Source organism: Phascolarctos cinereus, unplaced genomic scaffold (assembly GCF_003287225.1).
Source record: "Phascolarctos cinereus isolate Bilbo 61053 unplaced genomic scaffold, phaCin_HiC Scaffold_2;HRSCAF=192, whole genome shotgun sequence".
NCBI lineage: Eukaryota > Metazoa > Chordata > Mammalia > Diprotodontia > Phascolarctidae > Phascolarctos > Phascolarctos cinereus.
The window spans coordinates 346,585,107-346,609,181 of record NW_027555625.1 but is presented as its reverse complement, the minus strand read 5'-3'; the positions used below and the strand labels follow the sequence as shown (position 1 = coordinate 346,609,181).

Genomic DNA, 24,075 nt, shown 5'->3' with positions numbered 1-24,075 from the left:
CCAGGACCAATTTGCCTCAGGCTTGGGAGAGAATCAAAGGTTAAGCATTAATGTTTTGGCTTCTGGCTGCCATGTTCTTTGGGCTCTGACAGCTTGAGTTGTTTATAGCCTAGTGAGCCCCAGCCCCAGTGCCCCTGACAGAAAACAACCCGCCCAGTCAGTCTTTGGGGTTTGGTTATATTGTCCTTCGGATACTGTTGGCCTGACTTAGACCCTAGTCCCTCCCATCCTGCTCCAAAATTCTTTGAGTCTGGGAGTCAGACTTGGCTCGTACTCTGCGCTAATTACCATCATTGTCTTTATTATTAATAAGCCTGAAATGCAGCAACAATCAGCCAGCCAGTGAGGGAGGGAGCCCTGGGTCTCCAGAAGCCTGGTTGCCCCCACCCCCTTCCCCATACCACGGCTCAGCCCCATAAGCTGAGAGCTGCAGAGCCCTTTTCCAGCATCTGGCCCCTTGGCCAGCAGCTCCAGCAGTTGTTGTGATTGTGGTCTGGACCGTATCAAGCTGGGTCACATGGGCAGAGGGGGAGGGGGGGAGAAGGGGAGGGGAGGGCTTGTCTCAGAGCTTTTGGGGACGGAGTGTTCTTTCACAGAGTTTTCCTCTGACTTTTTGAGTCGAAAGCCACGTACATAGGGGGAGCTAGATGATACTGGCGCTAAAGCAGACTACCCTCCCAGTTCTCTGGGAAAAGCAGGCGGGGGGGGGGGGGGGGGGCTTGAGGAGGGAGTTTGGGGGAAGGGCAGCGTCCCATAGGAGACTGCTTTAATAGGGCAAGCTTTCCAGGGACCACGTTGAAGCTGGAAAGAGGGAGCCATTGGGGGAGGTTGTTTGTGGCCTAGGTTGGGAAGGCTGAGAACAGGACAGCTGACCTCAGCACTTTCCACCTTCTGTGAAGCACAGCCTTTTAATACTACCCACAGCCCTAAAAGAAGAGAGGAGAATCATTACACCCATTTTACATGCAGGGGAACTGAGGCATAGGGGTGTTAGACTAATTCAGGCTGGCTTTTTTTATCCCTCCCGTAGGGGTTTTTCATTTTACGGGGTACCCTTCTGTTAAATACCCTAACACAAAGCAATAGAACTTTTATAGAGGAATTTGAGTCATTGGCAAGAGGCTGGGAAAAGAGATGTTTAGGGGCTTCTGGAAGAGGTAGAAGCCCCTCATGCCATAGCTGTTGTTACCAACTGTGCCTTCAGTGGGCACCTAGTCCAAACCATGTCCAAAAGAAATATCCCAACTGCAGCATACCTTCAAGGAGGTCATTCAGCTTCTGCTTGAAGTGAGGGAGAGCTCACTGCCTCCCAAGGCCAGCACTTCCACTTTTGGACAGCTTTAATTATTAGGAAATTCACATCAAGGCTAAATTTGCATCTTTGCAACTTTTACCACCTTTGCCTCAGTTTCCTCATCTGCAAAGTAGAGGTGAAGGAAACTTCAGCCCTGAGGGGAATCACCTGGTCTGAGTAGAGCAGAGTCAGGGTGAGTATCCCCCAAGAGACAGCTAAGACCTGTCCTTTGCCAGTGAAGGAGAAAGCCTTAATAGGAGTTAAATGTTTGGGGGCTGCATGAGTTCCTTAGCATTTTATCATGGGAGAGAGCAAACTAGCACCATCCTAGGAAAAGTAAGGCATGCATGGGCAGATTAAGAAACAGGTCTTGAAAGGCAGTCTGACATTATCTCAGTACTGGTAGTCCGGAGACCTCAGTTAATGTAGTCCAGGCTCTTCTACTGAGTCACTGTGAGACCTTGGACAAGTCCCGTCCAACAAAAGGGATTGGATCAGATGATTTGAGGGCCCTTCCACCTCTAACATTACGTAAGACATGGGATTGTACATTTAAAGCTGGAAGGAGCTTTTGAGGTCATCTAATCCAACCACCCCATTTCACAGATGAAGAAACCGAGATCTAAAGAGATTAAGTGTCATGCCTGAGGTTATACAAGTTGTGTCAGTAAGGAACTGGAATCCAGATCCCTCTAACTACAAACCCAGTGCCCTTTCTGCTGCCCTCTTCTGAACCATCCCTAACCTACTACATCTGCAGAATTTCTTCATCTTTCCTCATTAACTTCTCTTTTCAGCTCTACAGGCCTTTACTTAGCAATCCCAGTGGGGCCAGACTAAGGATGAGGAGGGAGGGCTGGTGGGCGCAGGGGATAGGGGAATGATGGATGAAGGGAGATGTGCCCTGCCATAGTGGAGCTCACAATCGGTTTGGGAAGACAAGACACACGTAGAAAAGAACTAGAGAATAAGAGAAGAGTGTGTGGTGACAACTAACATTTATAAAGCCCTTTAAGGTTTGCAATGAATTTACAAACATTTCCCCATTTGTTTCTTATGAGAATCCTCCAAGGTAAGTTCTGCAGGTACTATTATACCCATTTTATTGATAAGGAAACTGAGACTTGGTGGCTTGTCCATTATAACGGACAAATCTGAGTCCAGCTGAGCTCCACCACACTGGCTCTCTCCTGGGTGAGACAGACATCCTGATCAAAGGTTCAAAGGTGTGGCAGTGAGTGTGGGGTGTCAGGGGAAACCACCCTGTCTAGAACAGATAGTTCATATAGGAGAGTGGTGGAAGATAAGGTTGGAAAGGTAGGTTGAGGGCAATTTACAGAGACATTGAATGCCAGGCTAAAAGAGTTGGGCTTTATCCTAAAGGCAGTGGGATCTGCTTTAGTGAAAAGCACCTTTTTCATTAAAAACTTCCCATCTGACACCCTACACCTTGCCTGGGATGGGCAGCCTAACGCCTTCCCCTCCAGTCTGTGCTTCTTGGACCAGAAAGTCCTTCCCCACCACAACCCCTCACAATCCCAAAGACTCACGTGGCAGGCAGGCTACTTTTTCTTCTGCTTATCCAATGCAGAGAAAAGTTCTTTGCTGTTGTCAGGCTGGAGCTATGGAAACATGCAGGCTGTTCCCTCACTTCGAGCTGGAGTTTCCCCTCTCCCAGGTCTCCTTCCAAACCTAGCCCAGCCCCGGGGGAGTTGGCCCCATTCATTAATGATGCAGGCCAACTTGGGAGGCCCTAGCTCAGTAAGGTGGTGGCTGACTGCTCCATTATGGTATCATTCAGCCTGATTGGCACCGTTTGGCCGTGTTATTATGATCAGCTTCATCATGCCGAGGTGCTGTGACTCCCAAGCACTTGAAGAAACCATTAATTATTGGGATGTTGCCCTTTCACATAGTCATATGATCTCATCGTTTCTGGGTCTATAGAATAAGGGGGTTTCACATCCCACAAACAGTCCGAGAGTCAGAATAGTCCCTCAGGGCTCCCCTTCACACACTCCACAGGCCAGCCAAAATGTTGATTCTCTTGCTGTTCCTCAACGCACAATATTCCATCTCCCCAGCCTTTATATAGGCTGTCTCCTATGCAAGGAATGCACTCCCCCCTCACCTTTTGTACTCCACTTTGCCTCCTGAGTTACCCTCTTTGGAACAGGCCAAAGTTACCTTTTCTTTTTAAGTGGAAGATCTCCAGTAGTTAAACTTCAAGCCTGCCTGAGCTATCCTCCCACAAGACGGCCTGCAAGCTTCCATCAGCCTGGGCAATACATTCTCAGCCCCACTAGCCCTCATCCTGCTCTTCTTTTGGAGGAGATAGACGTTTCTCCAAGCAGAGTCATATTTTCATCTGCACAGTCATTGAACCAGGTGAATTCCTGGTGCGGAGGCGTTAGTTTAACGCTTTAAGAAGGGACCAGGACTGAAGAAAGATGCTGGTGGGGCTGTCCTGAGGAAACAGAGGGTTTAGAGGGGCACTGCTTCTTCTAATAGCTCTGCCTCCCAATTCATTCAGCAGCAGAAGCCAGCGAGAATGTTTGTCTTTGCCTTCCCCACTGCATCCAGCATAGTAAATATCTATTCAGTTGAAGTCTCTGGAGGGAGTTTTCATTTCCAAAAAAGTCTTGAGTTGTCTTTGATTCCCTGCAGATGCTCAGTGGGAATATTGGTCCCCCCTCCTATGGGAATCACCTAAAGAGGTTGCAGAGCACCTTCACCCGCCCTGATCCAAATGCTTGGATCAGAGGCATGAGCTGGCAGTGAGAAAAGCCCTTTGTCAAAGGGGACTTCACCTGAAGAGGCCCGAAATAAGCCTGGGTAAAAAGGAAGGAGGGGAGAGAAAGGGCCAGGCATTAGGGGGTGAGGAACGGGAAGAGTAGCCCATCCTTGGTCCATTTGAATCCCTCATAGGAAGGTCTTCATGAGGTTGTCATACAACCCAAGGTCTCCGAAAAGGGAAGATCCCAGGGCTAACCTGGCCTCTATTTAGACCTTCTCCTTTAGCACTCAGAGGAAGTTTGGGGCGGGGGTTGTTTTGTTTTTTGGTCTAGGGGTCCTTTTTTAAAAAATTTATTGTCACTGAAATACTGTTTAAAAAAAAAAAGATATGAGGGCAGCTAGGTGGTGCAGTGGATAGAGCATCGATCCTGGAGTCAGGAGGACCTGAGTTCAAATCCGGCCTCAGACTCTCGACACTTCCTAGCTGTGTGACCTTGGGCAAGTCACTTAGCCCCATTGCCTAGCCGAAAAAAGACAAATCAAAACAAGGACTGAGTCTGTCGGCTTTCTCTTAGATGGGCCTGGCAAAGCAAAAAAAAAAAATCCTTAACCTAAGTAGAGTTGACAAAGAAAGTCTGCTTCCAAAAGCTGTAAAAACTTAGGTTATTCCTAGGGTTCACCCTCCACAGAAGGACCTTTTTGGGGCCTTCAAAGATTCCCTAGAGAGTAGGCCTAAGAACCAGGTTCCATCTCGTGTTGCTTTCTTAACAAGACCACCCTCCTCCCACCAAAAGAAAAAAAAAGCTACCAGATATTCTCAAGAGGATCATAGATTTTGAGCTGAAAGGAACCTTAGACATCATATAGTCCAACCCTAGCATTTTACAGATGAGGAAACTGAGGCCCAGAGTGATTAAGTAATACCTCAAGTCATACAGGTTAGTAAACAGCAGAGTTGCAATTCAAACCCAGCTTCTCTAACTCTAAAGGTCCACTACTCCCAAGGTTTTATGTCGTGTTCAAAGCAAGTTCAGTAAAACATCTGTTTAGTATTGGAGAAAGTAGAGTTTGTCTTTATAAACATGGATATCTCAGAAGCATCTGTTGCAAGATAGTAGGATTTATACTTGACTCTACTTGCAGCATTTTATGTTTTAGATTTAGCAAGCAAGCAATTGGACTAATGAGTATGTAGAAGAGGGCACCCCGGGGGCAGCTTGTGGTGCAGTGGATAGAGCACTGGCCCTGAAGTCAGGACCTGAGTTCAAATCCAGCCTCAGACCAAACACTTGACACTTAACTAGCTGTGTGACCCTGGGCAAGTCACTTAACCCCAATTGCCTTAAAAAAAAAAAGAGGGCACCCTTCTTCTCCCTCAGCCAATCTCAGGGCCCTAATCTAGCTTTCTCGCTCTCTCTCACGCGCGCTCTCTCTCTCTCTCTCACTCTCTCTGTCTCTCACCTTAATCCATGCCAGAGATCATCAAAGATTATTCTGCTTCTGACCCTTAGACTAGCAAGTCCTTCTGGGGTTCCCTTTAGATTGCATGATCCCTCCTTGGAACAGAATTCATATTTATTTGTAAATCCCTCTCTATATTTTTCTATCCATTCTCCTCTCCATAGAGCTCATGTCTAACCTTCCCTATAAAGACCAAGGCAAGCTATAGCTCAGGTGTGTGAACTAGCCATCAGTTTGTGTTAGTACCAGAACAAAGGCCTCATCAGTGAGGCTGTGAGGACTCAGGACAGGTGGAATTCATCCCAAGACAGGGACAAACAAGAAGGTAGAGGGGTTGCCATCTAATGTCTGATTAATTTCATACTTCCTGAAAGCATAAGCATTTGGTGAAAATACCAAAGTGTGCATAATAGTCTTTCCTGGTTGAAACATCATTCTGAGTTTCAACATGTGAAATCGCAACAGTGGTAGTAACTCACATTTCTTTACTCATTAACATAGTTAACATCTGCATGTGTTCCTCACAACCACTCTGTTTTAGATAATCCAAGCATTATTTACACTTTAAAGATGAAGAAATTTAGGTTTGGAAAGGGAAAGGGGTGGGACACCAAAAAACCCATGGACATGAGGAAGCAGGGGGGAAGCAGGGAGGGTGGTTCTCACCTGCTTGCCTGATTGTCCATGCCAAGGGATTTATAGGAGTTTTACTGTTTGGCGTCCCCTGGTATACATTGCTACAAACTCCCCTTGCAAGCATGTTGTTCAAAAATCAAGGAAAAAAAAACAAGTAGAACTAAGGAAAGATATTGACACCTGCCAATAAGCCATCCCTTCCCCTAAAGACCTGTGTAACCTCAGTCACTGGGGAGTCAGACATCCCATAGTTCTAGCAGGAGGTATCACCTGCGGCCCCACAGCGTCAATCTCCAAAAACTATCCAAGATTCCTCTCAGATATGGTCAGCCCCTGGCAGTTCTGTGGCCTTCTTCTGTTGCTCTACTAGCAATTCCCTCCGGCTTTCACTAGCCCTCTTTCCAGAGGAATCAGAATTTTTCCAGAGCCTCTGTCTTCATGATACACATTGCATAAAATAAAATATACGAGGTTACAAAATGCAGTTATCAAAATATTTTTAAACAAATTTGTAGACCCCAGGTTAAAAATCCCTGACCTAAAAGGTCTCCAACCTTCGGCTCAGAGTTCTCTTAGGAGTCAGGTAAACTCCTAAAGGACCTACTTCTTTCACCTTCAGGCATCACTGATTGCAGCTTGGGTTAGGATAACTATGCCCTTTTCCCCATACCCAGGGGGTGTGTTTCCCAACTGGATCAGCACTTCCCACAGATCCAGAAACTTGGCTAATTTCCTCCCTGATTGTTCTACCAGGGAGTGCCTATGGGGAGAACTGTATGAAAATTTTCATAGTAATTGGCTGTTTCCTTTGTTATTCAGGGTAAAGGGAGCTGAATACTCTCTTGGTTTATATCAGAATAAGGGAAGAAAAAGAAGACTTCACAGCTCCTGATAAGACATGTCCATATGACATATATTTTATTGTAAAATTCCTCTACTCAAATATCTTCACATCATTATCAAGTGTGAAGGCAGCCTCACATTCCAGGCCCTCCATGGTCCCAGTCTTCCTCTCCCACCTTATCTCTCTCTTATTATTTCCCCAACACACTCAACACATTTCCCCAGTACACTTGTGCAGATCTCTGCACATTCATTCATGCTGTTACACACACACACACACACACACACACACACACACACACACAGAGCAAATGCCCACCCTTTAGCTCCCTCTCTATCTAAATGTCACTCCTCCTCTAGTAAATTCTCTAGCACGTGAACCAGCGTGGCCTCCGCCTTTAAACTCTCATGGCCTTTATTGTCTGTGTGACATACAATGCATCACACTAGAGTTGATGCTGTCTTATTTTGCTCCCTTGTTCTTTTCTTTGTTTCTCACACAAGACTCTATAAGCACTTAAGAAACCCATCTCAATTTCGTCCCTCCCATCCCCCTCTCTGGGCGGGAGGGGGGGCTCACTAACATGCTTGTTGGTCTGCCACTGATACAAAGCAGGGGCCTCTGGACCATGGAAGACCCAGTATCTGTGTTCAAGTGAAATCTGCTTAAATTCAACTTTAGGGAGAGTCCTATGTAGCCATGTCTTAGTGTTGCTGAGGAAGATTCATGGACTTAGAGTAGACATGTTTAGTATGAATTTTGAGTTTGGTTTAGGGATATTTTTAAGCAGTAGGAAATCATCCCTCCTCATTTAACTCCTTTGCGCAACTAGCCTGTAGCACTGACCCCCTCTTGTCCTCTGGGACAATCATCTGAGGTTACCATAGGGTAGGGATTCCTTTTTTTTTTTTTTAATATAAATTTATTTATTTTTAGTTTTCAACATTCCCTTCCACAAGTTTTTGAGCTCCAAATTTTCACCCCATCTCCCCCCTCCCCCCACCCCAAGATGTCATGCATTCTGAATATCCCTTCCCCTAGTCTGTCCTCTCTTCTATCTCTCTCCCCTTCTCTTATCCCCTTCCCCTTCTATTTTCCTGTAGGGCAGGATAGACTTCTGTACCCCATTTCCTATATTTATTTCCCAGTAGCATGTGAAAACATTTTTTTAAACATGTTTTTCCCTTAATCCTATCCTGCCCTCCCATTTATTCTATTCTTTCTTTTGACCCTGTCTCTCCTCAGAAGTATTTACTTCTGATTAACCCCTTTCCCAATCTGCCCTCCTCTCTATCATCCCCCTGCTCTCTTGTCCCCTTCCCCCCTATTTTCCTGTAGGGTAAGACAGATTTCCATACCCAATTGAATGCGTATGTTATTCCCTCCTTATGCCAAATCCTATGAGAATAAGATTCACTCATTCCCTCTCACCTTCCCCTGTTTCCCCTCCACTTTAAGAGACTTTTCTGTTGTTTTTTTTTGTGAGATAATTTACCCCATTCTACCTCTCCCTTTCTTCTTCTCCAGATATAATCCTCTCTCATCCCTTAATTTTATTCTCCAGATATGACCCCTTAATCTTCAGCTCACCCTGTGCCCCCATCTATCTATCTATCTACATATACATACATATAATTTTTTTCCTCCAACTATCCTGATACTGACAAAGGTCTCATGAGTTATAAATATCATCTTTCCATGCAGGAATGTAAACAGTTCAGTCTTAAATAAGTCTCTTATGATTTCTCTTTCCTGTTTACCTCTTCATGTTCCACTTGAGTCCTGTATTTGAAAGTCAAATTTTCTATTCAGGTCTGGTCTTTTCATCAGGAATGCTTGAAAGTCCTCTATTTCACTGAATGACCATTTTTTCCCCTGAAGGATTATACTCAGTTTTGCTGGGTAGGTAATTCTTGGTTGTAATCCTATCTCCTTTGCCCTCCGGAATATTGTATTCCATGCCCTGCGGTCCTTTAATGTTTCTCCTTGACCTGGGAACTCTGGAATTTGGCTACAATATTCCTAGCAGTTTTCCTTTGGGGATCTCTTTTAGGAAGAGATCTGTGGATTCTTTCAATTTCTATTTTGCCCTCTGGTTGCAATATATCAGGGCAGTTTTCCTTGATAATTTCTTGAAAGATGATGTCTAGGCTCTTTTTTTTGATCATGGCTTTCAGATAGTCCAATAATTTTTAAATTCTCTCTCCTGGATCTATTTTCCAGGTCAGTTGTTTTTCCAATGAGATATTTCACACTGTTTTCTAGTTTTTCATTCTTTTGGATTTGTCTAATTTTTAAGGAAGTATTTTAAGCTTTTGGACTTCCTTTTCCATCTGGCCAATTTTGCTTTTTAGGGCATTTTTCTCCTCATTGGCTTTTTGGACCTCTTTTGCCATTTGGGTTAGGCTATTTTTTAAGGTGTTATTTTCTTCAGTATTTTTTTGGGTCTCCTTTAGCATCACTCTCAGTTTTTCCTCTACTTCTCTAACTTGCTTCTCAAAATCGTTTTTGAGCTCTTCCATGGCCTGGGACCAATTCATATTTTTCTTGGAGGCTTTGGATGTAGGGGCTTTGACTTTGTTGTCTTCTTCTGGTTGTATATTTTGGTAGTCTGACTCTTTTTGCCCTGCTTGCTCACGATCCCGGCCAATTACTTGAGTTTTAAACTCTTTGTTAAGGTACAAATCTGCTTCCAATGTGGAGAATGTACTGTCCCAAGCTTCGGGGGTTTGTATACAGCTGTTTTCAGAGATACTTGTAGGGACCTGTAAATTTTCAGTTCTTCCAAGGTGGTATGATAAGGGGCAAGGTGTTTACTCCTTTCCTGGCCTGCGACTACAAGTACTCCTTTCTGTCCTGTAACTGTGAGGAGGGGCTCCTCTCCACAATCACTACAAGCTCCACCAAGCCAGCGCTCCTCCTCACCCCAGCACTGCTGCCCAGAACTGTGGCCCAGATCCAAACACGGGCAAAGCAAGAGATTCCTGCCTCAGCACTGGCAAAGAGATCCCTGCAATCCCTCTCTGATCAGCCACTGGATTCCCCCTCAGTCTGTGGGCCGGAAGCTCGGGAAGCAGCTGCCCCCCCACAGGGCCACGCTCTTGGGGAATGGAGCTGAAACCCCACCTTCCTTTCTCAGGCACCGACAGAAACAGACTTTTCCCACTGACCTTCTAATTTGTCTTTGGCATTGGTGGATTGAGGGGTCTGGAAACGTCCACAGCTGCCCGAGATTCAGTCCTCTGAGGCCTGCTCCAGGTTTGCTGCAGCCTGCATGACACACCTTTCTGATCAATCATCCAGGTTGTCTTGAGCTGGAAATTTGTTTCACTCTGTCTTTTTGTGGGTTCTGCTGCTTCAGAATTTGTTTAGAGCCATTTTTTATGAGTATTTGGAGGGGTTTGGAGGAGAGCTCAAGCAAGTCACTGCTTTCACTCTGCCATCTTGGCTCCGCCCCCGTAGGGATTCCTGTGGTGATAAAAACAGAGTTCTCAAGTATTACCTGAGCCCTTGACCTAAGTCCCACGGCCAGACCCGTCTCTGAAGTTATAGCTCTCTCTGATACATGGAAGGAACAAAAAGGAAAGAATGGCTGTACAGATTGACCCTGAGAGACTGGGCTCTGATTAGGGACCCTTAGCATCTCCCTCAGATGGAGCAGAGGACTCAGCACACCGTAGGCACATCATACGTGTTGGCTGAGTGGATTATGGCAGAGATTGTTTTCAATCAGATGATCTGAAAAACTTAGATTCCTTAATTGCCCATTGCCCCCAGATCACAGGAAGTATGATGTGGACATGGCCCTCCCCTAGCAAGTTTGTGCTGGAGTAACTATTTCCCTCTCTCTTTCTATGTCCGTCCAACACAGAACAACCTGGGAAGAGAAGCAAGGGGAAGAAGAATGACTCCAAATGGAAAGGAAGGGATAGCAGGAAGGCCAGTCCTGAAAAGAAAGACAAAATGAAGCCAGGCAATGAGTTAGTCCTGGGGCAGCTCGGTAAGTGTCCTTGCCCCGCTGCAGGAGCCAGACTCTTGGGCAAGGGAAACATCACTAGTCCTTCAGAAGACACTGGAGTGATGAAACCATCGCATGTGACCTCTCCATCTCTCTTTCTCTCTGCCTCTGTCTCTCCTTTTGTCTCTCTTACACACACACACACACACACACACACACAAGCATATACTTACACACATGCATACGTGCATGTTTCTTAGGCCTGGCAACCCCAAAAGGCCACCCAATTAGAAAGAAATGAATGTCTCTCCCCTGGTCATCTATTCCAGAGAGATAGCAGCCAGACAGCAGCACTGTGAAGAGTCCGTAGGTGAGGTGCCAAGACGGAACATATGTACCTAAAAGATCACAAGTCTAGTTAGTTACAAGCATGCAAACGTGTGGCTCCCCAGCCCTATCATCCCACCAGCATACTGTGTGATGTGTGCCCTAACTAGAACCCAGATACCCCGGGTCTCTGCCTTTATATCTGATTCTTGTTGCCAAGCAGATTCGCAGGGGCCAAGTGCGAGGGAGACCTTGGGGCAGTCATTTGCAAGTGGTCTGGACTGTGTTCCTCTCTCCTCTGTTTTATCAACCCCAGGGACATTGTGATTAGGAAAGTTTGTTAACCTTCCATACCTGGATTACAAGAAGTTTACTAAACTGATTATGTTACGGACAGCCGTGTATTTCTTGCCTAAATGTAGATGACTAAACCAGTATTGGGGACATAGGAACTTCCCAGTACATAGGCAAGTCAGTCAGTGTTCAAACATGGAGTCCTTCCTGTCTGCTAGGGTGCAGCTAGCCTGGCAGTAGGCCAGTGCTCACAGTTACTTTTTGCAATCAAGTGGATATAAAAATACAACAGCAAGGTTCAGCCAGGGGGAGTTTGATGCATTTGGGTACCTGCCTTTGTGCTGACTGGCCTCAGTTACTCCTCTCTGGCTGTCCCTTTATTTTTTGTTTTTCTAAATTTCTTATCATAGAACAGCATTTGATAAGGTACAATCCAAGTTGGGTGCCCCACTTGGAGCATGGTACAGTTAAAAAGAGTACAGAATCTGGAGTCAGACGACCTGAACTTGAACCTTGGTCACACCAGTTATTGATGGTGTGTGACTTGGGGCAAATCACTTCCCCTCTCCGGGCCTCAGTTTCCTCATCCGTAAAATAAGAGTTGGACTAGAGAACCTCTGAGGCCCCTTCTGGCTGTGTATCCCTGATCTGATGGGTAGGAACTAGAGCTCTGATTACATTGGTATAAGGAACTCTTCACAATTTAAAAGTCTTAATGGCCCAGAACTCTGAGAAGTAAAGTGACTTCCTTAGGGTCACAGAGTCAGGACTCGAATTGAGGTCCTCCTGACTTCCAGGTTGGATCTCCTGTGATCCTATGATTCCATCCCAGATAAAGGGCAGTGAAAGAGAGTGTCTTCTGTTTTTCTGAGTCACTCCATTCTGAATCAGCTCCTGGGAATGGAGCCAGAGACACCAGCCCATTCCACACAGGCCAGGGACCAGTGCCAAAGTAGAGCCCCAAATCAGCCCCTTCTTCCCTGAACTGTAGGCCTTTCATCCTATTAGCAATCTCTTGTGACCAAGCCTATTTTTTTCCTGGCTCTGAATGCCAACACACCATCTCCCATGTTTGCACCTTCAGGTCACAACATGTGTGTACCATGAAGCTGGTGAGAGGGCATCAGGGAGCTCGAGAGGGAAAAACCAGGTCTGAGCTGAAGGACTGGCATATGGCAAGGACGGTCCCTTCTCCCCAGACTACAGTCAGAGGCCCAGCATCCTGGGGAAAGAGCCAAGCTCAACAGGAAAGCATCCTCCACTCCCAGCTCCATCCTGTTGGGACTTTGTGGTCAGGTCAGCAGAGAGGCCTGGGGAGGGCAGGTGGGCTTACTCTCAAGGGAGGTGGTGGAGGTATTTCACTGCTTCTTCAGAGTCAGGTACAGAGCTATACCTAGTTAGATTAAAAGGGACAAATTCATCAGCAGGTAGACGGTCAGTGCCTCAGCAACATCCCCAGGATAACAGTCAATTTGGTATCGTAGAGTCCAAACCCAAAGGATGTTAGAATCTTGGAATTACAGGCTAGTTAGAGCCAGCAGGGACTGTACAACATAGACCTGAGGACTAATGATAGAGAACAGAGACTGCCAGAGCTGGGAGGGAATTTATAACTGAAACCACAGCAGTCTTAAAGATCTTGCAGTCAGCCAACCCACTCATTTTCACAGATGGGGAAACTGAGGCCTTGCCCAAAGTCACACAGCAAGCCACTGGCTTAACTGGTACTCCTACCAGTTGTCTTTGCCATTATCCATAGATTTCTTTTTTAGATCTCCTTCTGCAGAATTTCTCATTTGGCCAGATGCTGCAAGGGGCAGTGTCTACCTTGATGCTTTCATCTTGTGGCCAGGGTCTTGCCCTCAGAGCTGATGTGGATACATAGTATAGTATAACCAGAGACCCCATGTTGCTCTGATGGCATCACTCCTACCCTGCAGAAGCTCTGAAACAGCCATCACTATCTGAAGAGAGAAGAACAGTATTATTTTAAAACCTCCAACACAGTAGAAGTTTTCATTTCTTTTTCAAATGGGCTGGACTCAGCCATGTCAATAGACAAAATCCTACGAGATAAACTCCCTCTCCTTGATTCCCTTGTGGGCAGGGCTAGGCATCTTCTCTAAGGAGGCAAGATGGTTAAGGGTGATATAGTGCCAGTGCTGCCCCACAGACTCCAAGAGTATCTTCTCCACCAGTGACCAAAGGTTCACTATTAGAGAATCATTACTTTGGGTTCATTCACTCAAAGACATTTCAGGGATCATACAAAATATTTTTAAATAAGCAAAAATAAGTACCTCCCATGTGTGCAGAGTACTCTACTAGGCACTGGAAGTAATGATAGGTCCCCTTTCTATGGTGCTTTTACAAAGTAACAGCCTTCTGAGGGAGGTAGGACAAATATTACTTATGATGTTACTTTTCATATATTACATATTTTGTAGATGAAAAAAACCAAGGCCTTGAGAATTTAAGGTTTAGTAATTAGACCCCTGTTACAGAACTAGTAGATGGCCAAGGCAGAATTCAAACCTAGGTCTGTCTCTCATTCCAAGACTAACTTTCCCTTTTCAACTAAGCTTTGTCTTGTCCTCCATTTCCCTATTTGTAAATGGGGGGGGGTCAAATTATATGATTTCCCTTTTGTTTATGGTATAGTGAAAAGAACATTTATTGTGATTGAAGCCTTGGGTTTGAATTTCAGCACCCTGGGAATCTGTCTTTGGCCCTAGGCTGTTTGACATTTCTATCAGTGGCTTTGATGAAGACACAGATAACATGCTTGTCAAATTTTTAATCAGTTGGATGGTAGAGTCAGGATCCAGAAAGATTTTCCTCAGTAAGCTAGAAAGTTAGAATAAATCCTATTCAGATTAAATTGAGTAAGCTTAAGTGTGATGTCTTATATTGGGGGTCAACAAATCAGTTTCACCTGGACAGAATGGGGGCTGCATGGCAGTATAACAGACTTTCCGAAAAAGGTGAGATAGGTAGCTTGATATGTTAGGCAGAAAAGTGAGTGACATCTTAGGCCCCTTTAAAAGAGGCATAATGTCCAGAATGGGTGTGATGATAAGTCTCACTGTACTCTGGCTGGGCCACACACGTGAGTTCCATTGAGAGGGCTCCATTTTAAGAATACTGATAAGTGAAGTGGACCTGGATGAGGAAGGACCTCAAGAACATGCCAGAAGAGGATCAGATCAAAGAAGGGAAGATGTTTAGCCTGGAGAAGAGAAGCCTTAAGAGGGACGTGATTGTTGTCTTCAAGTATCTGAAGGCCCGTCATGTGGAACAGGGGTCAGATACTGTCTACTTGTCCCTTACTTCAAGGGTGACTCTATTTCTCCACACTAACTCTATCTCATACTCCAAGCTCGGCCCTGTAAAAGCTGCCCCCCTGGGCCCAAACCCAAATTGCCCTGCCCTCAAGGAGTTGTTAGGAGGAACTTAGAGGACAAAACTAGCAGCAGTAGGTTGAAGTAGCAAAGACTCTGAGAGGAGCTTGAGGTAAGGTAAAACTTCCTAAGAATTATTATGATTCAGAAAGGGGTGTAAGTTGCTTCAGGAGGTAGTGTGGGTTCACTCTAGGTCTTTAAGCAAAGACGTTTTTTGGGAAAGCTATAAAGAGAGTTCTCGGTCTGGTGTAGGTCAAAGTAGGTGGCCTCAGAAGTCCCTTATAAATCCTAGAATTCTGTAACCTTGGACAAGCCTCTTTCCCCAAGACCTTCAGTTTCTCAATCTGTAAAATAAGTGGGTTTGACTGGATCGTCCCTAAGTGTTCTTAGTGAGGATATCCTTCAGAGGAGAAGGGGAACAGCACAGAAAAGGCACTATTGCTTTGTACTATAAGCAGTCGGTATTTGTTAAGCACCTACTGTTTGCCTGTGTTCGTGCTAAGAATACAGACAAGAGTGAAACAGCCCCTGTCCTCAAGGAGGTTACATTCTAAAAGGAGGGACTCTGTGTGTGTTTGTGTGTAGCCACAAACATTTATTTAGCACCCACCATGTGCCAGGCATTGTGCTAAATGCTGGGAAACAAAACAAATGATAATAGCCCTTGCCATATAATTTTCAAAATGCACAATATCCGTGGATTTAACTAACCCAGACTCTCCATCCCCCTAACTGCCTGGAGAGACAAGACTTGTCTATATTGTCATTCTGGGTATCACATTAGCAAACTGTGCATTTGTGAGGATGCTAAAAAGAAATTGCATTTAGATTGTTCCATTTTTTTTCCTCCTGGAATAATCTAGAGACAGCGGAACAAGGTCAGCTCAGCAGTGACGGTGGCAGCTGGTACCTGAGCTGCATCTTTTAATGCTGTAAAGCACATCTTAGAATGCTTTATGTCCATCCTCCTGGTGTAACAGGCAAAGAGAACTTCTCTTTAATATTGGTCTCTTAAACAGATACCAGTTATGGGAGAAAGGACTTCTAACCAGATGAGCTGCACCCTCTGAGACTTTTAGTGTATGTAGTTGTTCTAGGGGTACGTGTAAAAAGTCTGTAAGAATTGTATCAGGTAATGAGCACCAGAGTTCTGCTGTAGTTAAAATGCCCTCTTATGTAAGCCAGAACCGAAGATATGCTCAGGCTGAAAAGATTTCCCCTTGGCTGAAAGGAAACCTGTACTGGGCAGCTTTAGTATGGAAGGTAAGGTATACAGACTTTCCTACAAAATAAATGTGCTTTTCTTTCAAAATAATTTAACATTTTTAAACATTACATTACCAAATGAGGTAGGGGAGAGAGAGAGAGAGAGAGAGAGAGAGAGAGAGTGTGTGTGTGTGTGTGTGTGTGTGTGTGTGTGTGTGTGTGTGTGTGTGTGTGTGTGTGTAAAAGTCACAATCCCAGCCCACAGGGAATTTATAATCTAGCTGGAGAAATAATAGAGATACAGTGAAAGATATCTGAGCATAGCAGATAGTATAAGAACCAAATAGTAGTGAGTCTCTTTTCTAAAACACTTAAATGTTTACAGTGAACTTTGCTCCCGACAGCTGTGTAGGTAGATGTATGTAGGTAGTGGGACAGAACTCTAACTAGAGCATGCACCTGGGGATTTGTCACAGGCTGCTGCGAGACCTTGAGCAGCCTAGAAACAGCAGAGATTTGGCACCTAGTGGACGACCATGATGAGTTCAGCCGGAAGCTACCCATGTCAGACTCAGGTGACCACCTTCCATATCCACCCTCACCTAAAGATAGACTTCTTGTTGTTCTGAACATTAAAAATCCTATTATTGTTGCCATTTTGTAGGTAAGGAAACCGAGTCTGGGAGAGCTTAGTGACTAACCCAAAGTTAAATAGTTTAGTAAATGTGGGAGCTGAGGATTCAAACCAAGTTTCCTTATTCCAAATCTTTCCATACCCTGGTGCCTCATTGGTACAGATAATAAGTGCTATAGAGGGATGTGAGCATTGCCGGGGATAGACAAGAAAGAAGGAGGTGGGCTACAAACTAAGCCTTGAAAGAAGGATTTTCTTTTTTTTCCCTTTAATTACATTTTCTTTTTTTTTTTTCAATCAAAGAAAATTCTCCTTTCCTTTCCCCTCCCCCTTTGAGAAAGAAAAATAAGATCATATAAGTATTTGTATGTGTGTGTTTGTGTGTGTATGTATATATATATATATACACATATATGTCTCAGACTGCACTCTTAAGTCCATTATCTCTCTGTCAGGACATAGGTAACATGTTTCATTGTGAGTCCTCTGAAGCTATGGCTGGTCATTGCAATTGATCGTTGTTCCCAATCAGCATTGTTTGCCTTTACAACATTGTTGTTATTGTATAAACTATTCTTCTGATTCTGTTCGCTTCACTCTGCCCTACATACCATCTTTTCCAGGTTTCTCTGAAACCATCTCTATCATATCTTAAAACACAATAATATTTATTCATATTCAATCAATTCCAATCCAGTAAACATTTATTAAGTGGCTGTTACGTCTGAGACACTGTGCTAAGCCCTGGGGATGCAGTTAATAAAAAGGCAGTCCCTTCAAGCAGCTTACAAGCTAAAGGGGGAGACAGCCCCCAGAAGGAGGCAGAAAAGGGGTAGGGGAGCAGGGGTAGGGGGTAGGATTTGGGAAGGGAAACAGCAGGGAATACCTGGTATGAGGCCATCGTGTTCAGTGGAGTTGGAACAGGTAGAGCAGCAGATTAAAGTGGAGTGTTTCATATATCCTAACTTGTACAACCATTTCCCCAGTAGATGAGCACCCCAGAAGGGGGCCCCCAGTTCCTGTCACACTGAATATGACAAGGCTAGCTTTGTGTTCCCCAACACTTAGCACTACTCAAGTCTTACTTCCCTTTTCTCTTTTGCCCCGCATAGGTTTGTCCACCTCTTTCCCCATCGATGGAACCTTCTTCAACAGCTGGTTGGCCCAGTCAGTGCAGATCACTACAGAGAACATGGCCATGAGTGAGTGGTCCCTGAACAATGGGCACCATGAGGACAACACATCTGGGCTCCTTTCTGAGGAGCTGCTCCAGGATGAAGAGACCCTATTGAGTATCATGATGGACCATTCCCTAAAGTCTCCCTTCAAGCACAGTGACACCACCAAGAAGGCCCAGAGCAAAGCAAGGCCAGCAAATAAGAAGAAGGTCCCTCGGGACAGCCTCAGCTCCCTGCTCTCAGACCACCCAGAGGACTCTGGCCAGCGGACTACCCCACCAGACCATACCGTGAAACCCCTGAACCACGACTCGGGGAACAGCAAGGCCACTCGTGGAGCAACCAGGATACCTACGGATCGCAAAGGAGCTAGTGGGGAAGTCCGGAAGACTCCAAAAAGGGGGCCTTCTCACCCCTCTCCCAGCCCCAAAGCCCATGACTCCAATGTCCTGGTGGGCTCAAGGAGCTCCCCACATGAGGACAAGGAGACTGTAGATACAACTCCACTTGAGACTAACAGCCCGCTTCAAGTGCCTGGCTCGTTGGGGAGTCCAAAAACAGTAGTGAGGTTCAGATTGCCAAAGGAGGGCAGAGAGACTAGGAAGCTGCCGAATCCAAAGCCTGAGGCAATGAACAGACCTCCCGCCGGGGAGAGGCCAAAGGTCACCTTGCACTTTGACAATGAGACCGATGGCTACTTCTCCGATGCAGAAATGAGCGACTCTGACTCGGAGCCAGGGAGTGGCAGGGTTCAGTTAAGCCAGAAGGATTCAGGAAACGAGGAGGTAGTCAGAATGAGCGTTTTGGCATCCTAACTCAACCAGATAACCAACTGTGACAGTTCTTAAGAGGCCTAAACCCAGTTACAACTGCCATTTTCAATTTCTGCCTGGTATCATATAACAAAGGGGTTCCATTCTTGGTGGGGTGGGAGTTTTCCATTTGTTTTATATATATAGTTTAAAATTAAGCACCGTTGTCTTTCTCTCCTCTGTATGCTGGACATAGGACATGAAAGCTTCCACTCCCCTGACCTGGGAGACAAGAGTCGTCCCTTTTAATAATTTAACTTTAATAATTTAACCCAATGAAGCAAAATGCCAGACACAGGCATTCAGGGACTGGGGGTTCTGGCCCCATTTGGGGTCACCCAAGGCATCAATAACAAGAGGTCTGATATTGCCAGTACCCATTGTTTCTGCAGGGATGACAGTCTTACGGGCATTATTTTAAGGCAAAGACAAGTAAACTCATTTCCTGCTTTGCCCAGGGTTCAGCACCCAGTCCAAAGGCTGGGTCAGGAGTCAGGTTCCAGGGGTATAGCTGAACCCCTCTCCACAGCAAGGCAACACCCCCCAACACCCAAGGAAGTAGAATAAGCGAAACCTAATACAGAACTAACTTTTCTAAAGCACAAAGAGCTTATTTGAAGAAAGCACTTAAGGGTGGGGGAGAACAGTCCTGTAACAGAAGCCTTGTCGATCTGTTGCTCTCACCTTTTCCAATTCAGTCTGCTTCCATGCCAAGGCTGAGGGCCAGCCCTTCGGCCAGCCGCCCCTTTCCTCCCAGCACAGTGCCTGAGTGGCCATAGGAATTAACCAGAGGGAAAAAACATCCCACAGGCAGGGCTCCCAGCCCTTGGCTTCAAGAGACATTTACTCAGGTGAATCCATTAGCCAAATGGGACCAGGGAGGGGGTTGGGGGAAAAGGTCAAGGCATTCACTTTGCAAAACAGGAAAAGAATAAACCTTTAAAACTTGAATGCGTTAACTGTGTAAAAGCAAAGTCTCCTTCCTGGAACAGGTGACAACTAAAGTCTCCTTGCAGTCCCTGTCCTGCACATTGGAAAGCAAATCAGATCGTTGGCCTTGGAGCGGTTTCCAGTCTTACTAAGACTACAAGTTTCTTCCTTCAGTTTCTTTTGGAAAAATGCTCCTACCTACTAGCCTATGAACTCCTTGGGGAAATAGAAAGGGGAGGGTTGATTCATTGAAGTCAGTATTCTAAAACCTACAAGATTTTCATGCATAGAAATGCCCCTTGTAAGCCTTAAAAGTTTTTTAAAAACCCACAATGATACCTATGAGTCAGGCAAGTTTCTGTGTTTGCACTTAACCCACCCCATCCTTTCAGTTCTGGCTTCCAAGGTCACAGTTGATTTGCGCTAATGTATTTGGTTGGAGTGACCCCAGGGTGATTGACAGCTCAGGGAACAAAACAACAACAAAATTCAGTGAAACTTTTTTTTTTAATTTTTTATTTTTAAGAATTACACCTGGGACACTTCTTCAACTGGCAAAACCAGAACTTTTCAAACAAGAACCTTGCAAATGTCAAATGAATCAGTTGAATAATTTTGTGGATGCCAAAGAATCTTTTGACAATAACACAGCAGCACAGCCTGGACGCAGAAATTGGTCACTTGGATTTTTTTTTTTTTAAGAAATGGAGCTATTTGGCAACAAAGGAGTTAGAAATACGTTCATAGCATGTTACGAAGGCGTCAGAATCCAAGCTTTCTGCAGAGGATGCTTTTTCTTTCTTTCTTTCTTTCTTTCTTTGCCACTGGAATGGTACAGACCCTGGTGTTTTGATTTCTGATGCTCGGCATCGTCCATTCAGAACTTTCTCAGACTCACAGGTTGGGGAGAAACTGACAATGAAACCAGCGAAGAAAAGTCCTGGTTCCCAATCATGTGGTTCACCCACAAACCAGGAGAATGATAATCGATTGGAAACATGGTTAAAATCCTGACTCTTCGCAACAAACCTGCCACCATGTGTGCACTGACTGCACATTTGTTGGCCTTTCAGTAAATTTCATATGGGTCTTTAAAGCCAAAAAAAAAAAGTCAACAATGACAAATTTTGGTGTGCAAGTCTCCAACTTTTGTGGAATCTAGGGGAGAGAATTAATGGATTCAGAAGGTTCAGTGTGTTCTGATAATGTTAAACACAGTAATAGGATTTAGTTTTATCTTCAACAGGCTTGGTAGGCATTAGTACCGTATTCTAGTATAATGAGTCAAAACAATAATCAATCTGCTGCCTTTTAATGGACCTTGCTTCCGTGTACTTCATTTCAGCTATGATTAGCAAAGTGTCTCACACAAATCCCTGTACACAGCTTCATTGGCCTGCAACCTCATCTCTTGCCTGATCCATACCGGACACTCCAAAGGGACAGACTTAAAGAACAACCAAAATGAGCAGCTAGGCAGCTTGGGGTTTTGTGGGAGAGGGGATGGAGGTGGGTTGCAGAGGAGGATTGGATTTCCAAGGGACTTGGGTATGTCCCAGGTCTTGTATGATATTGTATATGTGCCCTGGGGAGCTAAAGGATGCTTCTCTTTGGGGAGGGGGCCGGGGGAAGTGGGGTGTTATGTTTGAGTTCCAGTTCTCTCCTTGGAGAGAACTCAGATATTGGAAACCCAAGAACTTGATGGAGGGAGGAGTATAGAGAGGTGGAGAATCTGGGCCAAACCATAAGATTGGTACCATGCCTTAGATTAGTGGTAACACTTCCCTAAGGTACTAGGGACACAGACAGGGTGGTTTGCTCACACTTCAAGTGGCCTGGACCCTTTGTAACTACCTTCCCAACCCAATTCATGTAGGAGGAAAGGGAGGATCAACCAGGATGTGGCCTTGTTCTTAGAATCCAGTCAGCTATTTTGCCTTGCTTAACTTAATAAAGTTATCAAATGAGAGAAAACATTTAGGGAATTGAGTAACATGTAAGCAAGAAGGAAGTCACCTTCCGTGTCTATTTCCAGCTCTAAGCTGGTTTCTTGACCCTGAGCATAGGGACACATTCTCCCCCTCTCGGATGACCCGCTACTCTGTCAAATGTGTTCTCTTGGTCTTCCCTTCATTGTGGTAAGGGGATTCTCATTAAAACATATCCTCCCATAGCAAAGTTGAATCCAAGAAGAGCATTAGGGTAGTAGGGGAAAAGGAGCAGGTAGTTATTACCTGAATTTTAAGCAGAAGTTCCCCAATACGCATTCCCATGGCCATTAATCCCGCCAGAACCTCAAGTGGGTGTTTATTACAGGACCTTCCCTTCAGTGAGTCACATTGCTCAGGGTGTGGTGCTGGTACTCCTATGGTCTTGTAGTCCATCACTCCCCTACACTTTCCCCACCCCCTTTCCCCAGAGAAGCTGCTCTATTGTAACACTCCAGGGATCTTCAGGCTGGTATCTCCCCCAGCACTCTCCTCTCCATTCCTCGTAGGTGAGAAAAACTTGAAAATATTTTTTGTACTATAAATGTATTTTGGGATGACCTAAAAAACAAAGAGGTTTGAATGGTTTATTTTATTAAATGAGCTTTGACTTTCAGATACTGTATGAACTGCAAGAGTTAATGTTTGCACTATGAAGGACTTTGTCTCCTTTAAGAAGCCACACTAGGATTCAGGGGAGGGGAGAGTGAGGAGAGATGGTGGAGGGCGTTTATGTGTGTGTGAATAGGTCTGAGTCAGAGGGGCTGGTGGAAAACTCACTTAACTTTGTGTGAAAATCACAGTGTCCTAGGTCCCCCCACCTCCCCACCCCACTCCTGTCATCAAGGGTTTCCTTAAAACTCTACTTGTGGCCTAAACTGGGGTTCCTACAGAGTGGATGGCCAGGTAGGTATCTGTCTGTCTAGGAGAGCAGTTTGCACCAGTAAGAAGGCATTCTGGCAGTGATTTGAATTCCCCCATCCCTTTTAGCACAAGGAAGAATGAGCCATTTTGTCGTGACTGAGCTGCTACCAAGGGTTGGGTCTGGAGAACAGGTGAGTCAGGGCTCTGGGGAGTGCCCTCAGGACCTGCTCAGCAAATTGGCCTTGGCCTGAGCCGGGAAGCCCCAGGAGACGTAGCATTCTGTCACCAGGACGATGTTACCTTTGGTTGTTCTTTAAGGAAATTCCCACCAACTATTCCACTTAACATAAAGAAATTCCGCTCAACATCAGTGATGGGAAATGATATGAATGTCACAGGAGGAGAGCCTTCTGTTTTCTTTGTTTCAAAGAAAGTGATGTGCCATTTGTTAATATAAAAGAGAAATATTGAAAATATATTGAAAAGAGCAATTTTAAATTATTTTTGGCTTATGTTGCAATATTTATTTTCTTGTATTAGAAAGATTCCTTTGTAGAGAAAAAATGTATTTTTCATTAATGCAAAGACCTATTTCTCCTTTTTGTACATTTTCCATGTTAGGCAATCCTTAAAGCAATAGAATGTACCCAACTCGTTCTGTGTGGCCATGTAATGCATGCTGTTTGTGTTGCCTTGTGATAACGCTGTCTGCCAGCGTTGCCATCATGTTCAAAATCCGTGTATGCTTTAAATACACATGGGGACCACGGCCCATAGCTTATGGAAAACCTTCGCATTCCTCAATGTGTTGGCAAATGCAGTCAATAAAGCAATGTTTTCTGTGTATATCAGCATCTGGGTAGTGTGTATGTGGTCAGTGGGCTTCAAAGGGAGCTGATGCACCTCCATACTAGAGAAGAGATTAACTCATTCACGGGCAGGACCTGACAAAGAGCAGGTGGTGATCAGGACAGTCTCATTCTAGAGCTGGAAGGGTCCTCAGAGGCTATAGAGCACAGGACTTGGAGTCAGGAAGATGTGGTTCAAATCCTGCCCCTGACACAGTGATCTTGAGTATGTCACAATCTCGCTGTGCCTCAGTTTACCTCATCAGTAAAAAAAAAAATGGGTTTGGATTCAGTGGCCTCTCGGGTCTCTTCTAAACCTGTGGTCCTATGAATGTCTCGATTTACAATTGCATGATCATACCGAGAGTTGTTAACTTGCCTGAGGTCACATAGGTCACAGTGAGGGACAACCAGGATCTGATCTGGGACTGTTTCTACTGTGCCATGCTGCCTACCCTAGAGAACCCATCGCCTGTAACATAACAGTGATTTCAGTAAAGGTAGGGTAACCAGCAGTGACCTTGTCATCTGACACAATTGTTGCTGCTGTCTTTTTTACATAGATTTGTAAGACCTGAAATAAATTAACTCCTAGCAAGCTCTTGTTGAAAAAGCAGGATCTGATTTGGGCCAAAATCTTAAGGTCTGAGGCTCAGAAGAACTG

General features: G+C 45.0%; 1 protein-coding gene across 7 annotated transcripts in view; it reads left to right on the top strand.

Moving 5' to 3' along the window:
* Nucleotides 1–23,409, top strand: part of JADE2 (jade family PHD finger 2) — a 197,889-nt gene extending 174,480 nt beyond the window's left edge. For 6 of the 7 annotated variants that reach the window (XM_020991214.2, XM_020991216.2, XM_020991215.2 and 3 more), the window contains 2 exons: nt 10,843–10,971; nt 17,904–23,409. In XM_020991214.2, coding sequence (XP_020846873.1) covers nt 10,843–10,971; nt 17,904–18,784 — 1,010 coding nt within the window. In that variant the 3' untranslated portion in view covers nt 18,785–23,409. The remainder of the gene's footprint in view (nt 1–10,842; nt 10,972–17,903) is intronic. The other variant, XM_020991217.2, reaches the window with a different exon arrangement.
* The last annotated feature ends 666 nt before the right edge of the window (nt 23,410–24,075 follow it).